The sequence below is a fragment of the Giraffa tippelskirchi genome, chromosome 5 (genome assembly GCF_054371585.1).
Source record: "Giraffa tippelskirchi isolate mGirTip1 chromosome 5, T2T-mGirTip1v1.2.pri, whole genome shotgun sequence".
NCBI lineage: Eukaryota > Metazoa > Chordata > Mammalia > Artiodactyla > Giraffidae > Giraffa > Giraffa tippelskirchi.
In genome coordinates this window covers 1,791,649-1,818,744 of record NC_137279.1, presented here as the reverse complement: position 1 = coordinate 1,818,744, position 27,096 = coordinate 1,791,649, and the positions used below count along the sequence as shown (strand labels likewise).

At 47.7% G+C, this 27,096-nt stretch overlaps 1 protein-coding gene and 1 long non-coding RNA gene across 7 annotated transcripts in view; one reads left to right on the top strand and one right to left on the bottom strand.

Moving 5' to 3' along the window:
- Positions 1 to 5,389: 5,389 nt before the first annotated feature.
- DDX59 (DEAD-box helicase 59) lies at positions 5,390 to 22,304 on the bottom strand. Of its 5 annotated transcripts, none has more exons than XR_014054204.1 (8): positions 22,167 to 22,304; positions 20,252 to 21,069; positions 18,934 to 19,101; positions 15,895 to 15,984; positions 11,035 to 11,286; positions 10,121 to 10,273; positions 9,033 to 9,576; positions 5,390 to 5,890 (listed from the first exon to the last, which is right to left on the bottom strand). XR_014054204.1 is itself a non-coding variant. In XM_081491990.1 (8 exons), exons 2-8 carry the CDS (start codon positions 21,056 to 21,058, stop codon positions 5,627 to 5,629), a joined length of 1,863 nt encoding a protein of 620 aa, XP_081348116.1. In that variant the 5' UTR covers positions 21,059 to 21,069; positions 21,809 to 22,304; the 3' UTR covers positions 5,390 to 5,626. The 5 variants fall into 5 exon arrangements, 4 of the variants coding, with proteins under 4 accessions (XP_081348116.1, XP_081348115.1, XP_081348118.1 ...); XM_081491990.1 differs by having other exon boundaries at positions 9,448 to 9,576; positions 21,809 to 22,304; XM_081491989.1 differs by having other exon boundaries at positions 9,448 to 9,576.
- Positions 22,305 to 22,447: 143 nt separating this feature from the next.
- Positions 22,448 to 27,096, top strand: part of LOC145506718 (uncharacterized) — a 35,792-nt gene continuing 31,143 nt past the window's right edge. Inside the window, exon 1 of one of the 2 annotated variants that reach the window (XR_014054207.1) lies at positions 22,448 to 22,573. This is a non-coding gene — a long non-coding RNA (uncharacterized LOC145506718). The remainder of the gene's footprint in view (positions 22,574 to 27,096) is intronic. The other variant, XR_014054206.1, reaches the window with a different exon arrangement.

The following is a 27,096-nucleotide window of genomic DNA, read 5'->3' as shown; positions in this document are numbered from 1 at the left end:
CCTTGTTACTATTCTTCCAAACATACTTTCTCTTTTTTTACACATGCATATATGTAAAATGTTATTTTCAGATTGGAATTTTCTGCATCTTTTATATTTTTGCACTTGTAAAAGTCATAAACTACTCTGTGCGAAACGTCTTAGAAACCCTGACAGTTGTTTACAGACATCCTAATTTCCTTCCCCAAAGCACCACGTTTAATTAAATGCACTCAGTTGCCTAACTCACATGGCAGCAGCTTTGTCAGCTCTAAGATGCTGCCTGGTTTCTGAATCACTTTGTCATTATTTCCCATTTCCAAGCACTTACAATCCTCTGTGATTCCAAAGTAAATATCACCAGGCATGAAAACAGAAAAAAAACAAAAATGTGAAACTTTCCTTCCCTAATTAAACTGTCCTTCCGTTAGCAGATTCTTGGCTTTCCTCTAGCTGTGCCGGGCGGTGAGAGCAGCACCGTGACACGCGCGTTCCCGACGGCCGGCTGCCAGTCGGGGGGCTGAGCCGCGTCTCATCCCACAGCAGCAGTGGGCCGTGTGGTCCTGGTCAGGGCTGGGGGCAGTGCGGTGACAGCTGTCCCGTGGACGCAGGTGCAGGAGGGGTCCAGGCCAGGCCAGGAGGACTCAGGTCTGCTGTCAGCAGGGAGCTGTGGGTTCCTGTGCGAGGAAGCATCAGGGAAGTCGTGCAGTTATCCTCTGAAAATCTCCTCCTGCTCCGGACTGGACAGCTCCTGAGTGACAGGGGTCCTAGAATGGACACAGCTGGTTCAGAAGTGGCTAGGAGAATTCGACTTGAGGTAATGGCTTTCCCTGGCTTCCAGGCAGCACGTGAATGTGGACATTTCGAATGAAAAAATAGAAGGACTTGGTGACTGAGCTGATTCAGAGACTAGAGAGAGAAAAGAGCTGATGATGACTCCCTGATCTTTTTTTAAAATTGAAGTATAGCTGATTTACGGTGTTGTGTTAATTACCACTGTACTGCAAAGTGACTCAATTATGCATATGTATACAATCTTTTGCATATGTATACAATACATATGTATACATTATTTTCCATTATGGTTTATCACAGGACATTGAATATAGTTCCCTGTGCTGTGCAGGAGGACCTCTCTCTGTATATATATGTTAGTTTGCAGCTGCTAATCCCAAACTCCCCTAGGCAGCCACAAGTCTGTTCTCTATGGATGACTCTCTCTGGACCGTGAGCACAGGAAGCAGCCACACCACAGGCAACAGGCAAATTGGAAAGAGGATTTCATAAGAAAGGCTGTCAGTTTGGCCCTGTGTGTGCTAAATCGCTTCAGTCATGTCCGACTCTGTGTGACCCCTATGGACTGTAGCCCGCTAGGCTCCTCTGTCCATGGGATTCTCTAGGCAAAAATGCTGGAGTGGATTGCCATTTCCTCCTCCAGGGGATCTTCCCGACCCAGGGATCAAACCGAATCTTTACACTGGCAGGTGGGTTCTTTACCACTAGCACCACCTGGGAAGCCCCAGTTTGGCTCTAGACAAGTCAAATTTGAGCCAAGACTCAGTGGAGAATTAAAGATCTATAACTACGGCACAGATCTGTCCCAAAGAGTCAGACACAACGGGAGACTGAACAACAAAAAGAGCTCCAGCACAAATCAAAGGACAGGATTGGAGGGTTTATGTATACACATAGTTTTATTATAGAATACAGTATTTCAGACACATGAAATATAGACCAAACCACAGTGAACTTCCATGTCCCTAGCGCCACTTCAATACTGATCAACTCCTGGCCAGTTGAGTTTCCTCCAGACCCGCCCCCGCCCTGTAGGAATCTGAAGTATATTCCAGGCAGGGGGCGATATAAAAGCAGGAAGCATAGAACACTTAGATTTGGTGAGACCTCAGGGAAATTTAAAGCAAAACTTCTCATCTCACAGCTAAGTAAAGCTCAAGATCAGAGTTAGTCATTCATTTTCTCTAATGGAAAAAATATTTGCAAAAGGCTTTGCCCAGTTTTCATCTTTCTGAGATGAAAGTATGAAAAAGAAAGATATGCAAATTTTTCAGAAAGCTAAATTCAGTTTAAAATCATTGTTTGCAAACATTTTATAAATGACTGTCAGCACTCAAGAAGTAAACATTCGCCTTATCCTGACCTCATTTGTAATTCTGTCCAGCACACGTGCCATTGTAAAATAGGTCCCCACACCCACAGCAGAACGAGAGAGTGTGCTTCCATGAGTGTCACTGGCTGGGCCCCCAGAGCCTCTGGAGTCACTCTCCATGTACCTGGGAGAGAACAGGAAAGGCCTGTCTCTCCAGAGTCAGCTCATCTGTGGCTGCCAGCAGAGTCACCTCGAATGTCCTGCCGCCTCTGGTTTCATACCTACCCAGTTTATGGAGCCTCCTTTGTGTTGTTTGTGGGGAGCAGAAAATACAACAAGGCAATAAGGACTGTGTTGACATTAATTCCACAGCAGGGCACAACCTGAATAATATTCAGCCTGCCAACAGAAAACAGTCTTGTTTGATCGGAAAATATGACGGTTCATGGAGCCAAGTTAGATTTATTAAATTCGTCAGTGTGAATCATAGTTTAAGTATGTGGTGATGCTCTTCGTAAAGATGTTATGAAAACCACACACACACACACACACACACACACACAAGCTTGGGTTTTTAGGAAAAAAATCTGATTTAAAAAATGTGCTTGGTCTATTATTATAAAAAAATTTTGATTTAAAAATATGCTTGGTATTAGAAATAGGAATAGAATGGCATTGAAAGTATCTTATGAAATGGCCCTGCATACTGCAGTGTCTAAAAGACACTTAGATTTCATTAAGGTGTCTAAACACCAGAGGTGTTTGCTTCCCATCTGGCAATAAAGCAATTGAAAAGTGAATTTGGTATCCCCGTCATAGATCACAATTAGCAGAAGGGCAAAACAAACATCTGAGACCACATATGACCAGTTATCCTGGCTCATTAAAATTTCAAGCTGTATAATAATTTGCCACAAACATCTATGACTCAGTTTGATCACAGGGCTCTGCGGGGTAAGGTTGCCGTCTGCCCCTTCTTGGGGGCGCTGGCTCCCATTCAGAGAGTGTCCTTCCTTCTTCTCTAGTTCATGTTCTTTCTTTCATGAAATGAGAGACGGTAGCCTTTTAAGAAAAATAACATCTTTAATTAGGAAAAATTATGAGCAACCCTGGGACCGTTGAAAACAATGGTCTGGTCTATAAACTACTTTATGGGTGGGAAGGACTGCCTTGCAGCCGCCTGCCCCCAACAGGAGGGAGGAAGGTGTGAGGAGGGGAAGCTGAGATCTCAAGGAGAGGCTGAGATTCAGGGAATCTGGACAAGAGGTGGTGCCCCACTCCGAGCCCTCGTCAGCCCCCCACCCCCGAGCTCTGCACAGCGCTGAGCTCCCGTCCCCATGGCGAGCCTGTGAGTCAAGGGTCCCTCCTCTCCGCCGTATCCTCCACCTGCCGCCTTCAGAAGTGAGCTTCAAAAAAGGGGTTCCGAGTGCCCCACGCAATACGGAAGCTGAATCTGAGAGAGCGGGCAGGGCGCGTGGCTGCAGGAAGGTTAACAGAGACACTGACAGAGACACAAGGTCGGGGGACCCGCAGCGCGGACAGAGGCCACGGTGCCCACACGCTAAGCTAACCAGCGAGGTGGTGGTGTAGCCCAGTGGGGCTGCTTTTGCTTCAGGACGGTCTCCTGCAGACCCGGTTTGCAGAGCTGTCTGGCTTTTTTGACCATACTGCTTTCATCTGTCAACACGTCTGAGCCTCATGAAAAGCTGCCCTTTCTTTGCGATCATCATCGAAGCGTGGACGTGGCCTTGTAGGTGTGCACACTTGTGCTCACTGCCCCACTGGGCGGGGGCCTCGAGAGTAGCCGCACCCGCTCCCTTAAGTGGGCAAACACAGAGGACCGGGGCGAGGGCGCGTCCTGAGGGCTGGCACACTCTGGGGAGGCTGTGACCCCACTGCTCGCCTTGGGTGGAGACGACAGACACTAGGCTTTCTACCCGTCGCTCTCACTCCCAACAAAGCTTAAATGCCAGCGTTTCCGTAACACACCGTCTAACTGACCCAACTACGCACATACTAATGGTTCCTCAAAGCAGTGAAGTACTGATGGATCAGAGCAAAATGCCATCCCTTCCTCCCGGAGTTTAAAATCATCAGCTGAGGGATTTGAAAGGCTGGCCCCCCGACGGGCCAGCGCCTGCACGTGTTCCGCAGGCCAGCCCTGGAGGCCTCGTGTTAAAGAGGGTGCCACCAAGAGGTGGAAGAGCTCATACCAGAGAAGGGCCGCCAGTCCTGCCGTGAGAAACATGCCTCGGTTTCTGTCAATTACCCGGACTCTAAAGCTGGTGTATGATGCAGCTTGTACACTGAGGGCGGGGACAACGTCCACTTGTGTCCTGAGCACTGAACAAGTGTCCAGAACACAGTCTGAGCTCAGGAAATGTGTGTGGAGTACACTAATACATTTTTTAATTTATTTTTTAAATAAGTCAACTGAACTAGCAAAATAGCATTAACTTAAAACTATACATCAGTCCTGGGTGTTCATTGGAAGGACTGATGTTGAAGCTGAAACTCCAGTACTTTGGCCACCTCATGCGAAGAGTTGACTCATTGGAAAAGACCCTGATGCTGGGAAGGATTAGGGGCAGGAGGAGAAGGGGATGACAGAGGATGAGATGGTTGGATGGCATCACTAACTTGATAGACATGGGTATGGGTAACTCCGAGAGTTGGTGATGGACAGTGAAGCCTGGCGTACTGCAATTCGTGGGGTCGCAAAGAGTCGGACACGACTGAGCGACTGAACTGAACTGAATACATTGCAAAGCAGCGTTCACATAACTCATTATTTCAATAAGTGTGCATGCCTGCCAAGTCCCTCCAGTCATGTCCTACTCTTTGTGACCCCCATGGACTGCAGACCTCGGTCCGTGAATTCTCCAGGCAAGAATACTGGAGTGGGTTGCCTTTTCCTCCTCCAGGGGATCTTTCCAACCCAGGGATCCAACCCGTGTCTCTTATGTCTCCTGGATTGGCAGGCAGGTTCTTTACCACTACCACCACCTGGGAAGCCCATTTTGGTAAGCAGCCCACATTAAATAAAAGTTTGTTTACCCAGCCGAAAGGAAAACTGAGAGAGAAAACAGATATTTTACATTTCTTTGTAGGAGTGCTGACCATTTTTTCCATTTTTTTGTCATTTACTTTTTCCTAATATTCATCAATTCAGCAATAATCCAAGTGCCAACATGATGCGCACGGTGGATATGAAACAGAAGAATCACCATCTGAGTCAGGCCACGCAGGTTTCTGCTCCTGATGATAGGGAGGAGCAATACTGATTGAAAATAAAAAGGACTGTTTTCTAGAGAAAAGAAATTTTTACTTCGTAATTCACTTTCTAATGTTATTTTTAATTTATGAAAATTAAAAAGGTAAATAAATACAATATGGCTATATAAACTTAATTATTAAAACTTTTTACATCACGTTAATTTTGTTTCATGTACATGTCACATTTATCTACCCACACAGTAATAATGTACAGAAGTTTCACTGACAATACACAATAAAAATGATTCAAGGTGGTATAACAAATCACTTCTGAGCATTACTTCTATCGTGCTTTCTAATAATGTCCATAAGATTGGCCCCCGTAACCAGATCGTTCTGCGTCTGTCTGTCTTTCTGCTGCTCCTTCCTCTTCTGGTCGTGAAGGTAAGGGGAATTTAACAGCTGCGGGGGGAGCAGGGACCCTGTGGGTTTCACGCGTTTCGCAATGTCCCAGAAGAGTCTTTTCGAGTTGTTATTGATGAAAGTGATCGCTGTTCCATGCTGACCTAATCGCCCCACTCTTCCAACCTGAAATGAAATGCAAAGGACGTTTTCAAAATGCTCACACGAAATCCTCACGTCCCTTGAAAGAAAATGAGGACTAGTATTTAAAGAAGCTTCACTAAGATGAATATTTGTCCAGATGGCATTTGCCGAGTTGGTCCTCTCAATATACATGTGACATCAATTTAGGGGGCTGCCATTAGCACAGCCCAAATAGAAAATAAGAAAATAAAAACAGTAAGGGTACTGGCTGTGAAACTTGGGTTTCAGTTATGTGTGTGTGCGCATGTGTGTGTTTGTATATACATGCAGGAGATAAGGACACAAAGACGTTTCTTACTGCGAGTGAGTTATGGTAAAAAACTTTTCAGAAGCTACTACATTAAGGGTGAAAGGACTACCTTCTTCATAGTACTAAGATGCCCTGAAGTCTGAGATTGAAGCAAATCCATTTTTGCATTAAGTTATTTCTCATTTTGACAGAATTAAATACAAATTTGTGGAGACCTATGATAAGGAACAAAACCGACATGTCTCCAAATATACTGAGAAAATCTTCAAAAGGGAGGGAAATACACAATCCTGGTCAATTTCTGCTCCTTAACTGAAAATGCAAAACTTAAAGTATATTCAGATTATTTAAATGAATTGATTGTTCCTCCCACTAGGAATTTCTCTTACAGATATATTTGCAGGAGAGGCCCTGGCAGCTATGTGCCTGGGTGGTTAACAACGACACACTGGAAACATCTGGTCATCCAGCAGTGAGGGATTCATTAAATAAATGACAGGTCATCCATGTAATACATTCCCACGCAACCACAAAAACAGACCGAGCCAGATTCAACAAGAAAAACCTTTAAAGAGCTTAGTGCCTGGCCTTAGGCTGAGCACTCAGTACATATTAACACTTATTAAAGGCACCTGGGATGAGCATTGATGAGGCAAGACGTCTAAGATTTATTGAATAAAAAAGGAAGGTGCCGACAGACGACTGGATGAAGAAGGTGTGGTACATGTACATGTTATTGTTTAGTCACTCAAGGCGTATCTGACTCTCTGCGACCCCACGGACTGTACCCGCCAGCCACCTCTGTCCATGGGATTCTCTAGGCAAGAATACTGGAATGGGTAGCCATACCCTCCTCCAGGGGATCTTCCCGACCCAGAGATCGAACCCACATCTCTTGCATTGGCAGGTAGATTCTTTACCACTGAGCCACCGGGAAGGCTCATGGAATACTACTCAGCCACAAAAAAGAATGAGCCATGCCATCTGTGACAACATGGACCCAGCCAGAAAGGATCACAGTGAGTGAAGAGAGCCAGACAGAGACAGAGACCGTCGGACATCACTCATACGTGGAACCTAAAAAAGATACCGATGGATTTAAGTCCAAAACAGAAAGAGACTAACAGAAAACGAGCGTGTGGTTACTAAAGGAGAAGGGGGGTGGGATGAGGGATAAATTAGCAGACTAGGATTAACAGATACACACTAACGAACATAAAACAGGAAAACAAGTATAGCGCAGAGACTGCTCCTCAATGTTCTGTAATAACCTGCAAGGGAAGAGAGTCTGAAAACACAAACACACACAGACACACACACACACACACACAAACACACACACACAGTATCACAGCGGTGCCCATCACACACACAAACACACACACAAACACAGACACACAAACACACAGACACACACACAAACACACAGACACACACACAGTATCACAGCGGTTCCCATGACACACACACACACACACAGTATCACAGTGGTGCCCACGATACCAGCCATGGGGCTGACCTGGACAAGGGAAAGGTGAGTACGTAGTTACAACCAGCACACTTCATTTAAGAAGCTTCTTGAGTATTTTAATATTCCAGACAGATTTCCATCCAAAATTATCAAGCTGAAAGTCTGGAAGAAAATAAGCTTCAGTCATTTGAACAGTCAGCCCTGTGGAATAACCAAGCCTCCGAGGCACAGGGAAATGACGTGGTGTGAAGAAAAAAGAGAGACAGGGCGGGAGGGAGCGAGGGTGGGCAGATGGCCAGATGATTAAGTCTCTGGAAAAATAAAGCGACGGCGCAGTAAAAGCACTATGGGCATTTCAGTGGGTGAGCCCCGTCAATGTGACATTCAGAGGTGATTCTAAGAACAGCAGCGAAAGACTTCACTCCAAGAGGCTGTAAGTGATGCCGGGAAGGAAGAAGGCAGCGGTCAGTGAGATAACACAGCGCTGAGAGAGGCTCTGTTCCTGCCGGAAAGAGGAGAGGCACTTATCTCTGCAGCAAAGGGAGGGACCAGAACCCCGAGAGGGGAAGGTCTAGGGCAAACAAGGACATGGAGGGGTGACAGAAGACACAAATACTTCAACAGATCGATTCTGCTTTGGCCAGATGCAGCAACTTAAAACAACCTTTTAAATAAAGCCCTCTTTTTCTCGTTATAAAGGCCATCTAACATGCTTACTGAAGAAAACTGTATTTTAAAAAATACAAAGAAAATAAAACTAAACCAAAAGCTAACCGCTTAAATTTTTCTAACAAACATTTCAGGTTGTTATTTCCAACTAATTTTTTTTTAATTTTATTTCTTTGTTTCACTGCTGCACAGGCTTTTCTCTAGTTGTGGCGAGCAGGGGCTACTCGAGTTGCGGTGTGAAGGCTTCTCGTGGCGATGGTTTCTCCTGTCGTGAGCACAGGCTCTAGGGCACCAGGGCTCAGCAGCTGCAGCTCCCGGGCTCCAGAGCACAGGCTCAAAAGCAGCGGTGCACAGGCTTTATCGCTCCAAGGTATGTGGGACCTCCCTGCACCAGGGATCAAACCCTGTCTCCTGCATTGGCAGGCAGATTCTTAACCACTGAGCCACCAGGGGGGCCCCCAGCTAATTTTTAATCCATTCCAGGCATCCACATAGCTCTTCTGAAAAGACATATTTAGTTTATATACATTTGTTTATCTATTTTTTACCTTTTGGCCATACCGTAAGGCATGTGGGATCTTAACTCCCCAAACCAGGCAGGGATCAAACCGGAGTCCCCTACAGTGGAAGCATGGAGTCTTAATTACTAGACCACTAGGGAAGTCCTTATACACATATATTTTAAAAGCAAAAATAAATGCAGTTTTATATCCTGTTTGAAAAAAAAAACTTACCACTATATCGACAATGCCTTGCATAAGAAAATTCACGAGGAGGGTCTTCCGTGGTGGTTCAGTGGTAAAGAATCTGCTGCCAACGCAGGAAACACAGGTTCGATCCCCGCTCCAGGAAGATTCCACATGCCATGGGGCAGCTAACCCCCTGCGCCCCCTGCGCTCAGAACTACTGAGCCTGTCTGTGTTCTGAGCCTGGGCTCCGCAACGAGAGAAGCCGCTGCGACAAGGAGCCTGCCCGCTGCAACTAGAGGGCAGTCCCCACTCAGCTCCAGCTCCCCACAGCCAGAGAGCGGCCCCCGCTCCCCACAGCCAGAGAGCGGCCCGAACAGCAACGAAGACCCAGCACAGCCAAAAATAAACAATTTTTTAAAAACTTCATGAGCAAAACGGTGGTGGTGAGAAAACTCTTTACCTGATGCACGTACTCGTCCATGCTGGAGGGCATGTCGAAATTGACAACCAGCTTGACACTGACCAAGTCCAGGCCTCTTCCCAGGACCCCTGTGCTCACCACAACGTCATAGTCTCCTTTGAGTAGCCCCTTTACAAAACAGCAACAAAACTCATCATGCAGAGCTTATCTTGAATGGTTTTCTGTCATTCAGATGGCCCTTTCTTTCTCAACACCTTCAATACTGCGGCTGCACCATCTCTGCAGGAAGTAAAGGTCTTAGTATACTTAGGTAATGTAGGTAGCTGCCATTCCTTCTGACCCCCACCTCAAATTTTTTCTATTATCTGATTCAGGCAAACCTTTTCCAAAAGAACTACTCTCCGCCCCAGTTCAAAGTGACCTGATTTCACAAACGGCAGATTCTGAATGATTAATCTGTTTAGTAGACAATCCCAAGGGAACAGGTTTATTGCTCCCAAAACACAGAAGCCTGAGCAAGAGGGACAATTAACTTCACACCACTGCTTGCCTGAAGTTCTCAGTCATTAAAAAAAGATCAGCTTTAAAAACAGCTGGAAAAAAATTTTAGTAAGTAAATAAAAATAAAAAACAGCTGATAATATGGTATCTCTTGAAAATGAGGCAAAACAGATTTATAGGCAAGAGAACAGAGGAGAACGCTGGGCGTCACCTGCAGCACGTTCTTCCTTTCCGTCTGTGACTTGTCCGAGTGTACAGAGGTGCTTTTCAGACCCGTGATTTTCCGAACGGCCTCGCTCAACAGATCTGCTCCTAGCTTGCAGTCCACGAAAACCAACACTGGGGGCTTAAAGAGTTTCTTATCCTGAAACAGCAACAACACATATTGAAAACTATTCCTATAATTTACAGTGGGATGCTTTTCTGAAAGCACTAGTATAAACTAGTTATCAATAGGCTTATCAACGCTGTCAGGAAGGGAAGTACATTCTGTTCAAATGAGTGCCTTCTTTAAATATGCACAAACAGAAGCCAAACAGTGTATATCCTTCAGATTTCTCCATCACCATGTTAACATTACAAAAACAGTTTTACAACTTAAACTGCGATTTACAATTTCCAATACTTTTCCTAAGTCAGTACAAACCATATTTAACACTGTGTCTTTACGTAATAGGCTAGTACACACAACTCACTTAAGCTCACTTAAGCTTACTGTCAAAAATCCTATTTCTCAAGGACAGAACAGCCAAAAAGAACTTGTCTTTAAGGTTTTTTTTTTTTTTTTAAGCAAATAAGTGCGGCATGTGGGATCCTAGTTCCCCAGCCAGGCCCAAACTCAGGTCCCCCGCATTGGGAGTGACGAGTCTTAACCCCTGGACAGCCTGGGAATAACCTTGATCTTTAAATACTGTTCTATGAAGCAGAAAACTAACCTTGTGTCTACACTGCATGTTTTCATAAAAATGTATTTGAACCCCAGAGAATTCTGAAGGAAGCAAAGCAATTTATGATGAAATTCCCAGAGCAGGTGCCCCCAGAGCCACGTCTCAACAGCACCGTCTCCAGACCTGTGAAGGGTGCCAAGACCATGCACAGCGCGGGACTAACTGCTGTCCCACTCACGTTCAAGATGTCAAACAGTTTTTTCTTTTTGGCTGGCTCTTCCACCCACAGGACAATCTGGCGCACGCTGGGGCAGGGCACGTTCCTCTCCCCGGCGGTGATGGTCACGGGGTCGCGCAGGAGCTGGCTGGCGAGCTGCTCTATGCTGGCCGGGATCGTAGCTGACGCCAGGACGGTCTGACAGTCATGAGGCAGGTGCTCCAGGACGTCAAGCACTTGCTGCTGAAAGCCCATCTTTAACATGGTGTCAGCCTGGAATAAAGTCACTGCAAGTTAGTCTAACATGGAAACCCAGAGCACCCTGGAAGAAAACACAGTTAAGACACAGTTAAGAACATAAAAAATTAAAAACTCTTTACGTGGAAAAATACACCACAATGTCAAAAGACATAGGATTAACTGGGGAAAACACACATTTATATCACACTTGTATAACTATGTTTACAGTGATATACAAAGATTTCTAAAATTTATTTATTCTATTTTTGGCTGCATCAGGTTTTAATTGTGACCCTTGGGCTCTCTAGTTGAGACACGCGGGCACAACTCCCTCAGCAGGTGGGATCTTAGTTCCCTGACCAGGGATGGAACCTGCGTCCCCTGAACTGGAAGGCAGACTCCCAACCACTCGACCACCAGAGAAGTCCCTACAAAGATTGTATTATGGCATTATTAGTAGTGGCCAAAAAAGGCACAGACCTTAGATATACATCGGTAGAGGATTTGGGAAATAAATTATGGTAAATCCATACAATACAATGCTATGCTACCATGAAAAATGACCAGAGAGCTCTTTATTAAATGATAATGAATCACTGCTAGAAGGAAAATACAAACAGAACACTGTATAACCTGAGCCCATTTGTATATATACTCAGGAAACTTAACTGCTAACTCTGGGGAAAAGATTTATGAGCTGGGGTTGTGAAAGTGAAAGTGACTCAGTCGTGTCCGACTCTTCGCGAACCTCTATACGGTCCATGGGATTCTCCAGGCCAGAATACTGGAGTGGGTAGCCTTTCCCTTCTCCAGGGGATCTTCTCAACCCAGGGACTGAACCCAGGTCTCCCACATGGCAGGCAGATTCTTTACCATCTGAGTTATCAGGGAAGCCAAAGCTGGGGTTAGGGGTACAATTTAATTCTTCATTTTACACCTTTTTTTTTTTGCAAAGTTTGACTTTTTTTTTAACCATGAACATATGTTTATAATAAAATATGATTTTAAATAAATTAAAACATTTAATTTGGAGGCTTTCACTTCTGTGTATACCTCTGCATTGCTGGTTTTTCAAAAACAATGAATGTACTGCTGAAAAAATAGAAAAAAAAATTTAAGTTTTTAATTTTAAAATAACAAAAAAGATTAAAGCTATCCTGGTTTTCAAATATAACCTTGGAAAATAAGATATTTAATCATTTTCGTGTTCACTGCAGATGGTGATTGCAGCCATGAAATTAAAAGACGCTTACTCCTTGGAAGGAAAGTTATGACCAACCTAGACAGCATATTAAAAAGCAGAGACATTACTTTGCCAACAAAGGTCCGTCTAGTCAAGGCTATGGTTTTTCCAGTGGTCATGTATGGATGTGAGAGTTGGACTGTGAAGAAAGCTGAGCGCCGAAGAATTGATGCCTTTGAACTGTGGTGTTGGAGAAGACTCTTGAGAGTCCCTTGGACAGCAAGGAGATCCAACCAGTCCATCCTAAAGGAAATCAGTCCTGGGTGTTCATTGGAAGGACTGATGCTGAAGCTGAAACTCCAATACTTGGCCACCTGATGTGAAGAGCTGACTCATTGGAAAAGACCCTGATGCTGGGAAGGATTGAGGGCAGGAGAAGAAGGGGACGACAGAGGATGAGATGGCTGGATGGCATCACCGACTCGATGCACATGGGTTTGGGTGGACTCTGGGAGCTGGTGATGGACAGGGAGGCCTGGTGTGCTGCGGTTCATGGGGTCGCAAAGAGTCGGACATGACTGAGTGACTGGACTGGACTGAACTGAATTTGCTGTTAGGCTGAAGCTTGACGACTTGTTTCACTATCGCTCACTCTGTAACCTTTAAGAAATCGGAAGTGATCGTGATGGTCTGGGTTTGATCCTGGCTCTGCATGATCTCAGGCAGATTAATTAACAGCTTTAAGCGCAGTGTTTCCTCTTACAAGTGAAATTACAATAGTAACTACCTCCCACGGCTGTGATGAGAATTAATGAGTTAAAGTACATAAAGTGTGTGTGTGCACTCAGTTGTGTCTGCCTCTTGCGACCCTACGGACGGACTGCAGCCTGGCAGACTCCTCTGTCCTGGGATATCCCAGGCAAGAATACTAGAGGGGGTTGCCATTTCCTACTCCAGGGGATTTTCCTGACCCAGGGATCGAACTTGTCTCTTGCTCTCCTGCACTGGCAGGCGGATTCTTTACCACTGCGCCACCTGGGAGCCCATATAAAGCACCAGCAGGGTCCTTCTCGGTGCGTCTATTAACTGTGAGACAGAGAGGAAACGCACCTGCAGGGAAGGTGCAAACATCCCCCCGCTCCTCATCTCAGCGGACGGCCTTGCTTCTCCTGGTTCAGAAAAAATAGGACCACGAGAAACTGATGCCTTCCATTTCTCTTCTCGCCTCAGCTTCCTGGAGGGGTTGCCCAGCCCTCCCCCGCCCCCCCATCACCTTCCCTCCACCTCCCCACACTGTCCAGTCCAGGGCTCACCTCCCCCCCCTCACCAGCTCCTCTGCATCACCCATCACTCCCCAGGTGCCAAATTCTACAGCCAATCATTAGTCTTCATCTGACTCTGTAAGATGCAATTATTACCATTATTTAAAAAAAAAATACTAACAAGTGCACTGCAGAAAATCTGGTAAACAAAGTATAAAAAATTAACTCACCCATCACCCCTGACCTGACAACCACACCACCTCCCTTATCGTCCATCTCCTCCCCTCCCTACGGCCACCACCCCGGCTCAACAACCCCACCCCCAATGCCTGGGAACCAGCCTTCTTGCTTAAAGGCTACTCTCCACGTTGAGAATACGAGCCTGATTATAATACATGCAGGCTTAGAATCCTTTAAAGTTTCCCAATGTCTACAGAATAAAGCCTAAATTCTCAAGGCTAGGAGGAAATGAAAAAGAAATACAATCTCCACGGTTATATTTGGTCATTTCAATGAGAATAAAATACAATCTCCACGGTTATATTCGGTCATTTCAATGAGAATATGGGTGTTTTTCCTATTTCCAACTTGTCTTTACTGCATTTAATACATGGATTACTCACAGAACACAACTGCTATTCAAACTGTAGAATGGAGCATGAATAGCACTTTTTCAAAGCCATAAAATAGAATAAAAAATATAGGAATAGGAAAATCACATGTTGCAAGGCTAAGCGTTGTTTCATGAAAGTTCTGTCTCATTTACACACACAGCCACACATGCAGAATATTCATGGCCGGTTCCCACCTACACTGCGTTTTTTGGAAACCATCATCACCCAGAACTTGGGAAAATCTTATTCTTTCTACACCTCAGCTTCCACTTACGAGTCTATTTCCTACATACCCTGAAGGGATGCTAACGGAGTGAAAAGTGTGGGAAAATGTACTTTTAAAAGCTCTTGGAATTAAAAGCACTACCTAAATTTAAGGTGTTCTGAATACTAGAACCACTCACAATGAACACAAGGCTACTCTAAAAGTGGCAGAGCCCCCGGGGGAGACAGAGTCGGGTCCAGACTAGGCGGGGGGCGCAGATCAAGGAAGAGGTGGACATGGGCGTCCCCGAATTAAGACCGAATCTGGCGTCTTCTGGGAGCCGTCGCTGGTGTCCCCTGCATGGACGCCCTCGCTCCCAGACAATCTGACTTCCTCTGCCTCCAGACCTCACTCCTGAGGGTCCCAGGGCGAAACGTTCACCCACCCACTCAGCGAGCCTTCACTCGTCACTAAGAGGGGCTGACAGTCCCTGTTCGCCGGGCAGTCCCTAGACGCCAGGCGCGTTTCAGGGGAGGACTCTAGGGAGACGGGCACTAGCACGCCCTGTCGTATAGACGTAAAACCTGGGGCGCGTGACACAGGGCCCCCCAGTGCTGAGGAGCTGGGGCGTAGACCAGGGACTCTGGCTCCAAACCTACATCTGCTGTCCGGCCGCTAATGACTGGGGCCACGGAGGCAGGCAGGCTGCTGCCCCCGGTCAGCACCCAGCACCCCACATCTCTGATCACCGCTGGGGAACCCCAGGGCTCTGCCCTGTCGCTGCCAGTGGACGAGCACGCAGGCAGGCGGCCCTGCCCCTCTGGCTGGCATGCGGTTTTGTGTTCTCACGCTTGTCCACACTGTGGAATATCAAACAACACGTTTAACTCACATAGAAAAAAATCTAAAAAGCTCCTCCTACTAAGCATCATTAGTTACTTCCAAAATTCCTGCTAATCATGACTTGTACCAATCCTTTTTTTTTTGTAGATGAATGATAGCCAGCATGTTTAAAAAACTTATCACTGAGAATATAGTATACCTAATCAGTTTATGAGAAAGCCCAATTAAGAAAAGACAGCTGTGGTTTAATTTCAGTTTAGCTGCAGTCTATACAAGAACTCCGAGAGCTGGCGATGGACAGGAAAGCCTGGCGTGCTGCAGTCCACGGGGTCGAAAAGAGTCAGACACGACTGAGCAACTGAACTGAAGTGATACAAGAACTAGCTTAAGAACCACTACCGCCAATTACAAAAAAAAATCCCTAAATTGTTTTCCTTTGGGGGAGGAACTGCTTGAATACACAATACAATTATATAACTATAATGTGCTTTTCATAACTTCTATAAAATTACGTTTTTAAACACCACCACTTACTTCATCCACTACTACAATTTTTATACTGCCGAGTTCTACAGATCTCTGCTTTATTATATCCAGAAGTCGCCCAGGAGTTGCTATGATAACCTGAATAAGAGAGAAAAGGCAAATTAGAGAGTCAGATGACATCCGTTTATTCATTTACTCCTTCATTCTACACTTACTGAGTGGCTGAGGCATGCCACAGACTGGGCAAGTACTCAGAACTCAACGATGAGTGAATCAGACTTAGCCCCTCATCAAAGCTGTAACACAAAGGGAGACACGGAACAAACGTGCTCACGTGATCAGGACAGGCTGCAAACGGAGGGCTGTACCGGCCCCTGCTCAGACACAAGCTGACACCCACGGGAGCAGCGGGCATGAGCACGCTGGCAGGGCCAGGGAGAGGGGAGGGCGTCATGGCAGTGAGGCTGCGGGGCAGCGAGGTGACGGCAGAGGGCGGAACACGTGTCTGAGGCAGGGGCCAGACTGGGGGGACCTCAGACATGCTGACCCCGATCTGGCTCCATGAACCAGGGCACCCTCCTTGCCCTCTCTGGCCCTGCCACTTCACTTTCAAATTATGAGGCTAGGGACAGTGAATTCTAAGGTCACTCAGGCCTTGGCTGATGTTGGGGTCCACGTAGGGGCTTTCGGGAGTTCCCTGACAGTCTGAGGCTGAGACTCTGCGCTGCCAACGCAGGGACCCCAAGTTCGATCCGTGGTCAGGGAGCCAGATCCCACACGGTGAATTAAGAGTCCACACACTACGACTCAGGAGCCCATGGGTCACAAGTAACGCCCAGCATAGCCGCATAAACAAATAAGAGCTAAGAATACATATAAAGAAAAGTAGGGGCTCTTCAGTCAAACTTCCGCAGGGGTGGTGGCTCCGGCATTTAATGATGGCGTGAGTCTGTTCTCCCACCCATCCCGAGATGCGAACGCCTACAGCCACTGTGAGGATTAAAGGAGGCGGGCCGGGATGGCCCTGGTGGAGCCGCAAACAACCTCACACGCTCGGCGGTACCCACTTTTACAGTCCATGCCGCCCAGTGCCAACCCCACTGCGGGTGATAAAAGGTCTGTAACCCCAGAGCACAGGGCTTAGCTTGGCTTGTGTGTCCTTCACAAGCCCACAAACATCAAGTCGATTTTAATTATGTTGACGTGACTCACTCCTTGTCTTCCTTTTTCCCCTCCAATGGTTTGGAAGTTATCGACTTTTTTTTTCATCCTTTGAGTGCTTCCCCTAGAACGCCAGTACATGTGTAAGTTAACATAAAGTTAATGGACACTTGTAGCTTGTTCTCGAAGCGTGGAGGGCGATGCTTTACCGCGATCCCATCTCGCCTGCACTATGCGCTGCCGCTGGATGGTGTCCACCCTGTTTTCTAAATACCACGCTTGCTCCTGGTCACTGACCGTCAGCCTGTGTCCGTTTAGCTTTGCCCACACGCCCACTGCTGCCTCTGCACCAGCTTCATTCTGCCCCACGCCTTCCTCTCTGGAATCTTCATCTGCAGGACGGCTTCCTCTGCAAGTTCCTGCAGACGGTCCACTGGCAAAACCTTCCCAGTTTTGTTTATCTGAGTAGGTCTTCGTCTCGTCCTTACTCTTCAAAGAGCTTTGCTGAGCAGACAGACAGTTGTTACTTTTCCTTCCAGAGGGTGTGTGTCCACGAGGCCTGACCCGGGGTGAGCAGGGAGGAGGAAGCCGGATGGGCAGGTGGTGAGGCCGGGCAGCGTCCAGGGAGGAAGGCACTGCTGCAGGGGGTGTGGCTGGTGACACTCAGGAGGGCCCGGCAGAGGAATGACACACAGCGGATAAGGGCGGCAGGTTTCTCACGGTCAGAGCCATCAACATGGAAACACAAAGCGGAAAACGAGTCTCGCGACGAATGAGAACTGAACTATCACTCGTGGTCTCGAGGTCCCAGCGCAACGACAGCCCGAGAGCCAGGGGCCCAAGTGGAGCCCAGGCCTCGGCTTCTGGACGCTGCTCTCGACACAGAGGAGCCAGGGCTCCATGGAGAGCTCAGGGCAGAGGAGGAGAGGAGGAGCTCAGGACAGGCCATCTTTTTCGGACAGAAGAGTAAGAAAGGACTCAAACGAGGACAGGGATATGATCAAAGGACACAGCAACCGACTTGAGGGTGCCTCCGTGAGTCACCCAAATAATCCTATAAATAAAAAGGAACCATCAGTCCACATAAAAACATAAATAAGTGGGGAGTCTGGTGAAGCTCAAAAACTTTACCAACTGAAAGTACTCCCCCTAAAACACTTACTCAATATGAAAGGTACAAACTTGACTGCTCAACAGATGAAAGCATCAGTGAAAAGGACAAACTAAAGCTGTGTGCCACGTGAAAGGAGGTAATGAGAACAACACGGCACCTCTCCCGTGATGCTCCAAGACACGAAACATCAACCTCATCAGCTGAGGGCTGTTCTTCAAAGGCCTTGTAATCCTTAAAAATGTCAAGATCAGAAGAAAAAAAGCAACGACAGGTTCCAAACTGAAGATGCTGAGAAAGGCACGACAGCTACGCGCAACGAATAACTGAACCTGCTGAAAAGAAGCTGACGGGACGGCCGTGGAAACCTGGGCCGGGGGGGCTGACAGCAACGTTCACGCCTGATGCAGTCCACCCAGGCGGCGGGCGTTTCCAGCGTCTATCACCGGACTGTGACCGTGAAGGATGATGTCCTTGTTCGCAGGAATCACTCTCTGATGTGTACCAGCCACGATCCTGAGATGAAGCCCATCTTTCAGAGATGCATCTTCTCAACTGGGAGAGAGGGGATACGCCCACCCACCTCCAAGAGCAAGTTCAGGGACTGAAGGAGATAAAAGGATGTGAGACCACCGGACAGCGGTCAACTGTGCTCCTGTCCTTTACCACACACGGCCACCCTGAAAATTAAAGCTCACGGAACAGGAGTTTCAAGGCTACCTAAAGCCACACTCTAAAGCTCCTCCTGGGGAGAAAAACCTTAATTCCTGCACTGTTTCGGTCCTGTGCAAAGGCATGCTGCCCAGCGGACCCACCTGAATGCGCTGGCGCAGGCGGTGCCGCTGCGGGGGCGCGGGCAGGCCCCCCACTAGGAGCGCGGTCCTCAGGTGGGGCAGGCCGCTCATCAGCTCCTTGGCCTGCCGCTCGATCTGGATGGCCAGCTCCCGCGTGGGCGTGAGGACGAGCCCCGACGGCGTTTTGCTCTGCAGAGATGGAAACACACCCACGATGAACTGCCAGCAGTGGACTCCAGGCTGCGAGGCAATCCCAGGAGCACCTCCCCTCGGAAAGAGACCCCATCAGTCCAATGCCTCCTGCTCCCTGCAAAGTTCTCCTCCAAAGCCCTCATAAACTACACCCATCTCTCGCGGAACACGGGTGTTCAAAGAAACATCAAAACGGGGGCCAGGGAGAGGCGCCTGCGATAACCAAGGCAGGAACATGGATGCCTGGCTCCTTGTCAGCTGGACTGTTGTGATCTCGGGCCATCCTCCTCCACAGAAGAGAGACCTGCTGGTCTCCATCAAGAGCCGGGTCAGGCCCGGCTTCGCCTACTGGTTTCCCCTTAGTGCCTTGTAGATTCACTTCTTTCTTTGTCCAGAAACCTTATAGTGTACAAATATTCTATCGGGTTGGCCAAAAAATTCATCTGTGTTTTTCCTTAAGATGTTACAGAAAAACTCAAACTTTCTGGCCAACCCAAAGTTCTGGGTTGAGTTTCATCTGTATCTTGGCCATCTAGTCCTTCCTTTTATTTTTTTCTCACATTATCTTCTACTATGGTTTGCTTTTCTGAAATTCCCTTTCTCTCTTCTTCCTTCCCCTGTATTTCTCACTCCTTTCCCTCTTGCCAAACTTCAAACCTCACAAACTAATCTACTACTTGGTGAATAATCACTGCGAGTGTCTTCTAATCTCACTATGTGCGGGAAAGCTTATAAACTAGCAAGAAAGGCAAGGTGGTATCATTTTTAAGATGAAACAGAGATCACACTTAATGATATATGTTGAAACTCCACAATAGTGTTCTGACTTTGATATCAGGTTTTTCAAGACACAAACTCAAAGGAGGCTAGACACACCAAAACCACAGCTCACCTGGTCAGCAGGACTGCCCCCAAAGCCAAAGCATGCATGTTCCTTAAACAGAAAATTAGTTAAAAACAATACACGTTGGAAGTGATTTCCTTTTTTCAGACCTTCAATGAAGACATTGGTTCAACATAATACAATTGACTCCCAGTTGCTAACGGTTTAGGTCTTCAGTTCCGTTCCAGTTTTCTAAGGAGCTTGAGGCTGACGCTGGGTAAATCCCTCACCTGTCTCGGTGCACAGAGGTGAGCTCTAACTCACCTGGGACAGTGCTCGCACGATGACCGGAAGCAGGAAGGCGGCCGTCTTCCCAGAGCCGGTGTCCGCGCTGGCCAGCACGTCTCGGCCCAGAAGGCCCACCGGAATCATCTGCATCTGGATGGGGGTGGGGACCTCGTAGCCGGAGGCCTTCAGGTTGCGGTTTAGGGCCTCGGGGAAGCTGCAGTGCTCAAAGTCAACGATGGGCCTGGGGACGCCTCGGCCTCGGACCGTGATCCCCAGCTGCCGCCTGAGGTTCTCAATTTGGTCCTCCCGAAGATGTGCGACAAAGGCGTGCTCGGCGTAGACGTAGGGGGCAGGGCCCGGTGCCGCCGGCTCGGACCCCGATTTCTGGGGGCAGCTAGGCTCAGACGCCGCTTCCGCGCCCCTCACCTGCAGCAGGTGCTTGGCTTTACACTCCAGGCTGCACACATCTTCGTCCGTCTCATTGCACACGTACTCACCGTACCGCCCGCACACCACACACACCGGCTCCCCGGGCTCAGCCTGCCGCTGGGTTTTGGAGAAGGACTTCACTGGCTCTTCGGGGAGATCGCCAGCCAGTGTCCCTGGCTCGGAGTTGGGCAGAGTCCCTTCGGGCACCGGGCCAAGAGGCCCGGGGACAGGGTGCAGCTGGGTGCCCTGATGGGCCGCTGCGGCAGCCCCTTTGGTACCCGAGGCATCAGCGGGACCATCCCTGCCTGCATCCAGCCCCCGGTCTTCTGCCTCGGGTTTGGCTTTCTTGGCTGCACAACTTCCACTGTCATCGTTAGTGTTCCGCTTGACTTTCAGGGATCTTGGTACGAACATCCTTCAATATTCTGCGGAGAAAATTATACCCTGATTTATATTACCCTCATTAAAGTCACGGGTAAAGTACCCTAAAGTCATCACGTCCCTGGGCTATGCCTCCAAAGAACACAGACGACAGTGCTGACCTCAGGCTTCCCTCCCACACTCCAAGTCCCCCTGGTGAAGACTCCTGGCTCCACGCTGCACACGGATTCGCACCACTGACCTCTGTCTGTGGGCTGCCTTGCACTCTGACACAACCAGACATCACAGAAATTCTGGAGTAGACCTTTCTGTTACATGCTCACACATAAAATACAAGAAGAAAGAGGGCTACTTCGCAACTGGAGTCTTTACAACAAAAGCGCAAGCATCACCAGTAACACGTGCCCAGAGGTTACTAGGTCCCAAGCGGACAGCGGCGTGCGCAGCGGGCGGGCCAGCGCCGCCCCAGGGGCACACGCATGTTCTGTTGTGACCTGCACTACAAGCTCAGGTCTCACCGGGGACTCAGCACCGGGGGGCTGAGGGACTCGTAGCGCACACCTTCTCGGTGCGTGCAAGCTCCCAACCACAGCTCTTCCCATTTATAACAGAAACTGGGTTTTGCAAAATGACAGCAATTGGGAAACAGGCGTTTAACCTAATTTGGGGGCTGTTAAATATGCTGAGAAACAATTCCCCCCCCCAAAATTCTTAGGATCCTTGCCAGGTTCCATTTTTCCGGAAAAATTCCAACAGAAAAGCAAGTGAGGGTCTAGTCACAACCTCAAGTCTCCGAAAAGGTCGAGGAGGCGGGTGGGGAAAGCGCGGCTGCACGCGAGCGGGGAAAGCTCGGAACGGCCGTCCAGCAGGCGGAACGGAGGCGGCGCGGCCCCGGCCCGCGCCCCGCCCCTCCCCCACCGACGTCGCCGCTCCCCTCCTCCGACGTCGGCCCCCGGCGGCCACGCACGCAGAGGCGCGTGACGTCACGGCCCCGCCCACAAGCGGGTGGGGGCGGGGACGGCGGCGCAGGGGAGGGGACCACGCAAGGCCCAGCCCGCCGCCGCGGCCCGGCGCCCGCGTCCCGCACGAGAGGAACAGGACGGGAGGCAGGGCGGAGCCGCGGGGCCGGGGCCACGCTCACCCGCGCGGACTACGGCAGTGTCCGCTCCCGCTCGGGGCGGATCCCCCCTGAGGCACTGGGCCGGGCTTCCGGCCGACGAGCCCGCGGCGTGAGGCCACCCTGCTGCGTGGGGACGGCGCGGAGGGCGGGATCCACGTCTCCGGGTTTTGGGAGGTGCCGCGGCGCGCGGGGAGGCGGGGCCAGCGCGGGGGGCGGGGCCCGGCTGGGAGCTGCCGGCCGGGAGGGGCGGGGCCTGGAGAGAGGGGGCGGGGAACGGCCGGACGGGAGGGAGGGGCGGGGCCAGGATGGGAGCGGCCGGGATGGAGGTGTGGGGCCTGGAGAGAGGGGGCGGGGCCCGGCTGGGAGCTGCCGGGAGCGAGGGGCGGGCCCTGCAGAGGGAGCGGGGCCGGGCGGCTTCCCGGCCGGCGGTAAGTCCCCGAGCCGCGCTGGAACTGGCAAGTTCCGCGGGGAGGGGCGTGCACGGGCATCTTGGAAGAATTCGCGTCATCGGGTTGGCGGGGCGGGAGGGAAAGAGTCCGGGCGCCAGGAGTGGAGCGGGGGTGGGGAGCCCGCACCCTGGGAGGTGGGGTGGGGGATGCCGGGGAGGGCGGCGCCCGGCGTGCCCGGAGCTGCGATCTGCTTCCAGCCGGCGAATAATGGGAATTAACGGAGCAGCTTTAGTCTGCGTGTGGATACCCTGGGCCTTTCCACACACGCCCCCGCCCCCTACGGCGAGGACAGGCGCGCGGTCCGCTGCTGGGTTGGTCCCCGGGGGTCGCACTTCTCTGCAGCTGGTCCCCGAGCCCCTGGCAGTAAATTAAGGGCAAAGGTAGAGGGCAGGAAGGAGGGCGCAGAACTCCAGGACTTGAACTCTTGCAGGCTGATACCCGATGCAGTGAAATCACACTAAGTCTGAAAGCACACCAGCGAAACAGAAGTCCGTTAGTCCGTGAGGTTATCGGTACTGAGTACATAAGCCTGCACCTCCCGGATCCTACCCCTGCCTCTCCCCTCGACCACCACTGTCCTGAACTTGATCTCTCTTCGCCATCCTTAGTCGTTTTATCATGGTTGGAGGCATTCCCAAACGCTCAGTTTCATTTTTCTCTTTTTGAGCTTTATAAAGATAACACGTAGCCTTGTGGGATTTGCTTTTATCATGGAACATTTCTCTGATTCTTCCAAGTTGTTAAGTGTAAGGAAGCAGATCATTTATTTTCGCTGCTGTAATATTGATTCTGTGAAGTAGTTTATGTCCTGTTTATCCATTTTTCTGTGGACACTTCACTTGTCTTCATTATTTTGTTACTGGAGGCAGACTGACCATGAAGCTAATGAAGTTTGCATATAAGAGCCCCTCACTCCCATGGGTCTCTTCCTTGAAAGGGAAGCATTGGTAATGTGTTCCCATGGTCATGTTGTTGTTCAGTAGCTAAGTCGTTTCCAACTCTTTGTGACCCCATGGACTGTAGCACGTTAGGCTTCCCTGCCCTTCACTGTCTCCCAGAGTTTGCTCAGACTCATGTCCATGGAGTTGGTGATGCCATCCAACTACCTCACCCTCTGTCATCCCCTTCTCCTGCCCTCAATCTTTCCCAGCATCAGGGTCTTTTCCAAAGAGTCGGCTCTTCACATCAGCTTCAGCATCAGCATCAGTCCTTCCAATGAATATTCAGGGTTGATTTCCTTTAGGACTGAGGTGGTTTGATCTCCTTACAGTCCAAGGGGCTCTCAAGAGTCTTCTCCAACACCACGGTTCAAAAGCATCAATTCTTTGGTGCTCAGCTTTCCTTATGGTGTAATTCTCACATCCATACACGACTACTGGAAAAACCATAGCTTTGACTATGTGGATCTTGGTTGACAAACTGATATCTCTGCTTTTTACTATGCTGTCTAGGTTTGTCATAGCTATTCTTCCAAGGAGCAAGTGTCTTTTAATTTCGTGGCTGCAGTCACCATCCACATTGATTTTGGAGCCCAAGGAAATGCAATCTGACACTGTTTCCACATTTTCCCCATCTATTTGCCATGAAGTGATGGGACTGGATGCCATGATCTTAGTTTTTTGAATGTTGAGTTTTAAGCCAACTTTTTCTTTCACTCTTTTTCTTTCACTCTTTCAACTCTCCTCTTTCACCTTCATCAAGAGCCTCTTTAGTTCCTCTTCACTTTCTGCCTTTAAAGTGGTATTATCTGTATATCTGAGGTTGTTGGTATTTCTCCCACCAATCTTGATTCCAGCTTGTGATTCATCCCTGCATTCCACATGATACACTCTGCATATGTTAAATAAGCAGAGTTTTCTATTTAGAGGGTCACTTTTTTTTTAACTTTTTATTTTGTGTTGGAGTATAGCCCAATACAATGTTAACAATGTGATAGTTTCAGGCAGATGGCACAGGAATGCAGCCATGCGTGTACACATATCCATTCTCCCTCAAACCTCGCTCCTGTCCAGGCTGCCCCATGACATTGAACAGAGTTCCCTGTGCTGTACAGGAGGTAGAGGGTCCCAAGTTAAGTGATGACAGCTTTGTTTTTCATTTGCTTTTCTTTCTCTTACCTTATCATGGTGGCTACAGTCTCCAGTACAGAGTTGAATGTTTGTGATGATAGCAGACATTCTTGTCTAGTTCCTGGTTTTAAAATACCTTAATTCACATGTTTCCCTGTTAGGAATCATGTACTTTGCAGACTTTTTCAAATACCCTTTACCAACTTAAGGAAGTTCTCTTTCATTCTGAATTTGCTAAAAATTTCCTCATGAGTGAGTATTAGATTTTATCACATGGTTTGTTTTCTCTCTTAATCTATTGAAGTCAGCAAAAACACTGCCCCCTTATCTGTCAGTATTAAGAATTATATTTATAGGTTTTTCCAATGTTAAATATCTTTCCATTCCTGCGATAAACCTAATTTGGCCATAATACATATATTATCTTTTAGCTGATATCTTATTTAGGACTTCTATGTTTATAAGTAAGATTGATTTATAATTTTCCTTTATTACACTATTCCTGGTTTTACAGCCACCGAAGAATTAAGTTGGGGAATATTTCCTTTTTTTCCCTCCTTTTTGCTCTGGAATAATGTATACAGTTCTGAAATTACCTGTCTCCTCAAAGTTTGGCGGAACTCCGTATAAAATTCTCTGGGTGTAGAGTTTCTTTGTATGAGTGGAAGATTTTTAACTTTAGATTTATTGTTTTTAATAGTCATAGATCTATTCGACATTTCTTAGGAATTCTTGAGTCAGTTTTTCTAAGTTATATTTTTTTAATGTTCTTTTCAACTGTTTCATTTTTACTTTTAAAAAGCTTTTCATTTTATCTTTTAAAAATGTTTTATATATAATATTATGTCTCTTTTTCATTGATACTAACTTGATCTTTCATTTTTTTCCTACTAGATCTCACTAGAAAGTTTGTTTCATTATATGCTTTTCAAGAATCATCTTTTGACCTTGTTAATACATATTGCAAATTTGTTTTCTGTTTCACTAATATATGTAATTTCTCTGTCTCTTACTACTGTCTTCAGATTATTCTGTTTTTCAGTTAAATGAATTTAGTATATGCATCTTTAATCTTTCTGTTTTTCTAATATAAGCATGTAAGGTTATAAGTTTTCCTCAAATTACTACTTTTTCTGCATCCCACAAATTTCGATACACAATGTTTTTACTCAGTTCTGTTATTTTTTAGTATTCATTACTATCTCTTCTTTAAACCATCAGTTATTTAAAGACATTTTAATTCAAAATGTATTTATGTACTTTATGTATTTATTTGTTACACTATGGATGGAATCAAGGATCCTTGAGACTCGCCCTGTTAGGTAGTCCGTGGTCAGTTTCTAGAAATATTCTAAGCCAAAGGAGAGTGTTGATCTCACCAGTAGGTAGATAGGTGCAGTGATGTATATCAAGTAAATCAAGCTTGGTAGCTCAGATTTTCTACATTTTTACTAACACTCGTGTTCAGATTTGCCTCATCAATATGCTCTCATCCATTAATACATAATAAAGTAGATCAAACAGTCACTCATCAAATGATGAATTTGTCCATTTTTCTCTGTAATTCCAGCAGTTTTAGTATTTTGTATTTGGGAGCCGTTTTACTTTAGAATCCGTATGTATGAAGCAGTTTCAGCACTGCTGTGTGTTCGAGTCTTAGATCTGGATGCATTCACCGGAGTCCAGGCTTGGTCCCCGCCACTCTCCATGCCCAGGTAGGAGGAACTACTCTACAGCACACGGCCAGTTGACTCTAAAGTACTTTTAGAGGCAGTGAACTCCTTCCTTACAAGGAAGTCCAGTTCTTCGTTGGCAATCTCTGCTTGATTATACTTACCGTTTAATTAGACTCTGAAGCCAGCATTATGCAAAGCACTTTACAAACATTATCATGTTTAATTCTCAGTTGTTTTGTCGCTCAGCTGTGTCTGACGCTGTTGCGACCCCATGGACTACAACCCACCAGGCTCCTCAGTCCATGGGATGCTCCAGGCAAGAATACTGGAATGGGTTGTCATGCCCTCCTCCAGGGGATCTTCCCGACCCAGGAATTGAACCTGCATCTCTTGCACTGGCAGGCGGGTTCTTTACCATTAGCACTACCTGATCTTTACGTTGAGTCTAAAACCATGCCCCTTTCAATTCCACTCATGGGACCTGGCTCTAACCATCATTTCAAACATTCTCAGCACAGCAGTCCCTTGTAAACCTCAGATAGTTGAAGCTAATGCGTGTTGCATAGCCCTGCCCAACCCTCACCCGTTTCCTCATAGACGCTTTGGACCCTTGCCACAGACATGCCTGTTCTTACCATGACTTTTGGAAAAGTAGTCAGTCTTTTTCTTGTTTTTTCTTTTCTAAAAACAAGTCAATCTTTACATGTGGATTGCTTCATTCTTAATGTGCAGCCTGGTGAGTTAAACCATTTCTGCA

Coding starts and splice junctions, on each gene's coding strand:
- DDX59 (XM_081491990.1), bottom strand. CDS start 21,058: ATGTTCGTACCAAGATCCCTGAAAGTCAAGCGGAACACTAACGATGAC. Junction 11,287..15,894: donor AAATTGTAGTAGTGGATGAA/GTAAGTGGTGGT, acceptor ACTTTATTCCAG/GCTGACACCATGTTAAAGAT. Junction 5,891..9,447: donor TGGACGAGTACGTGCATCAG/GTAAAGAGTTTT, acceptor ATTTCATTTCAG/GTTGGAAGAGTGGGGCGATT.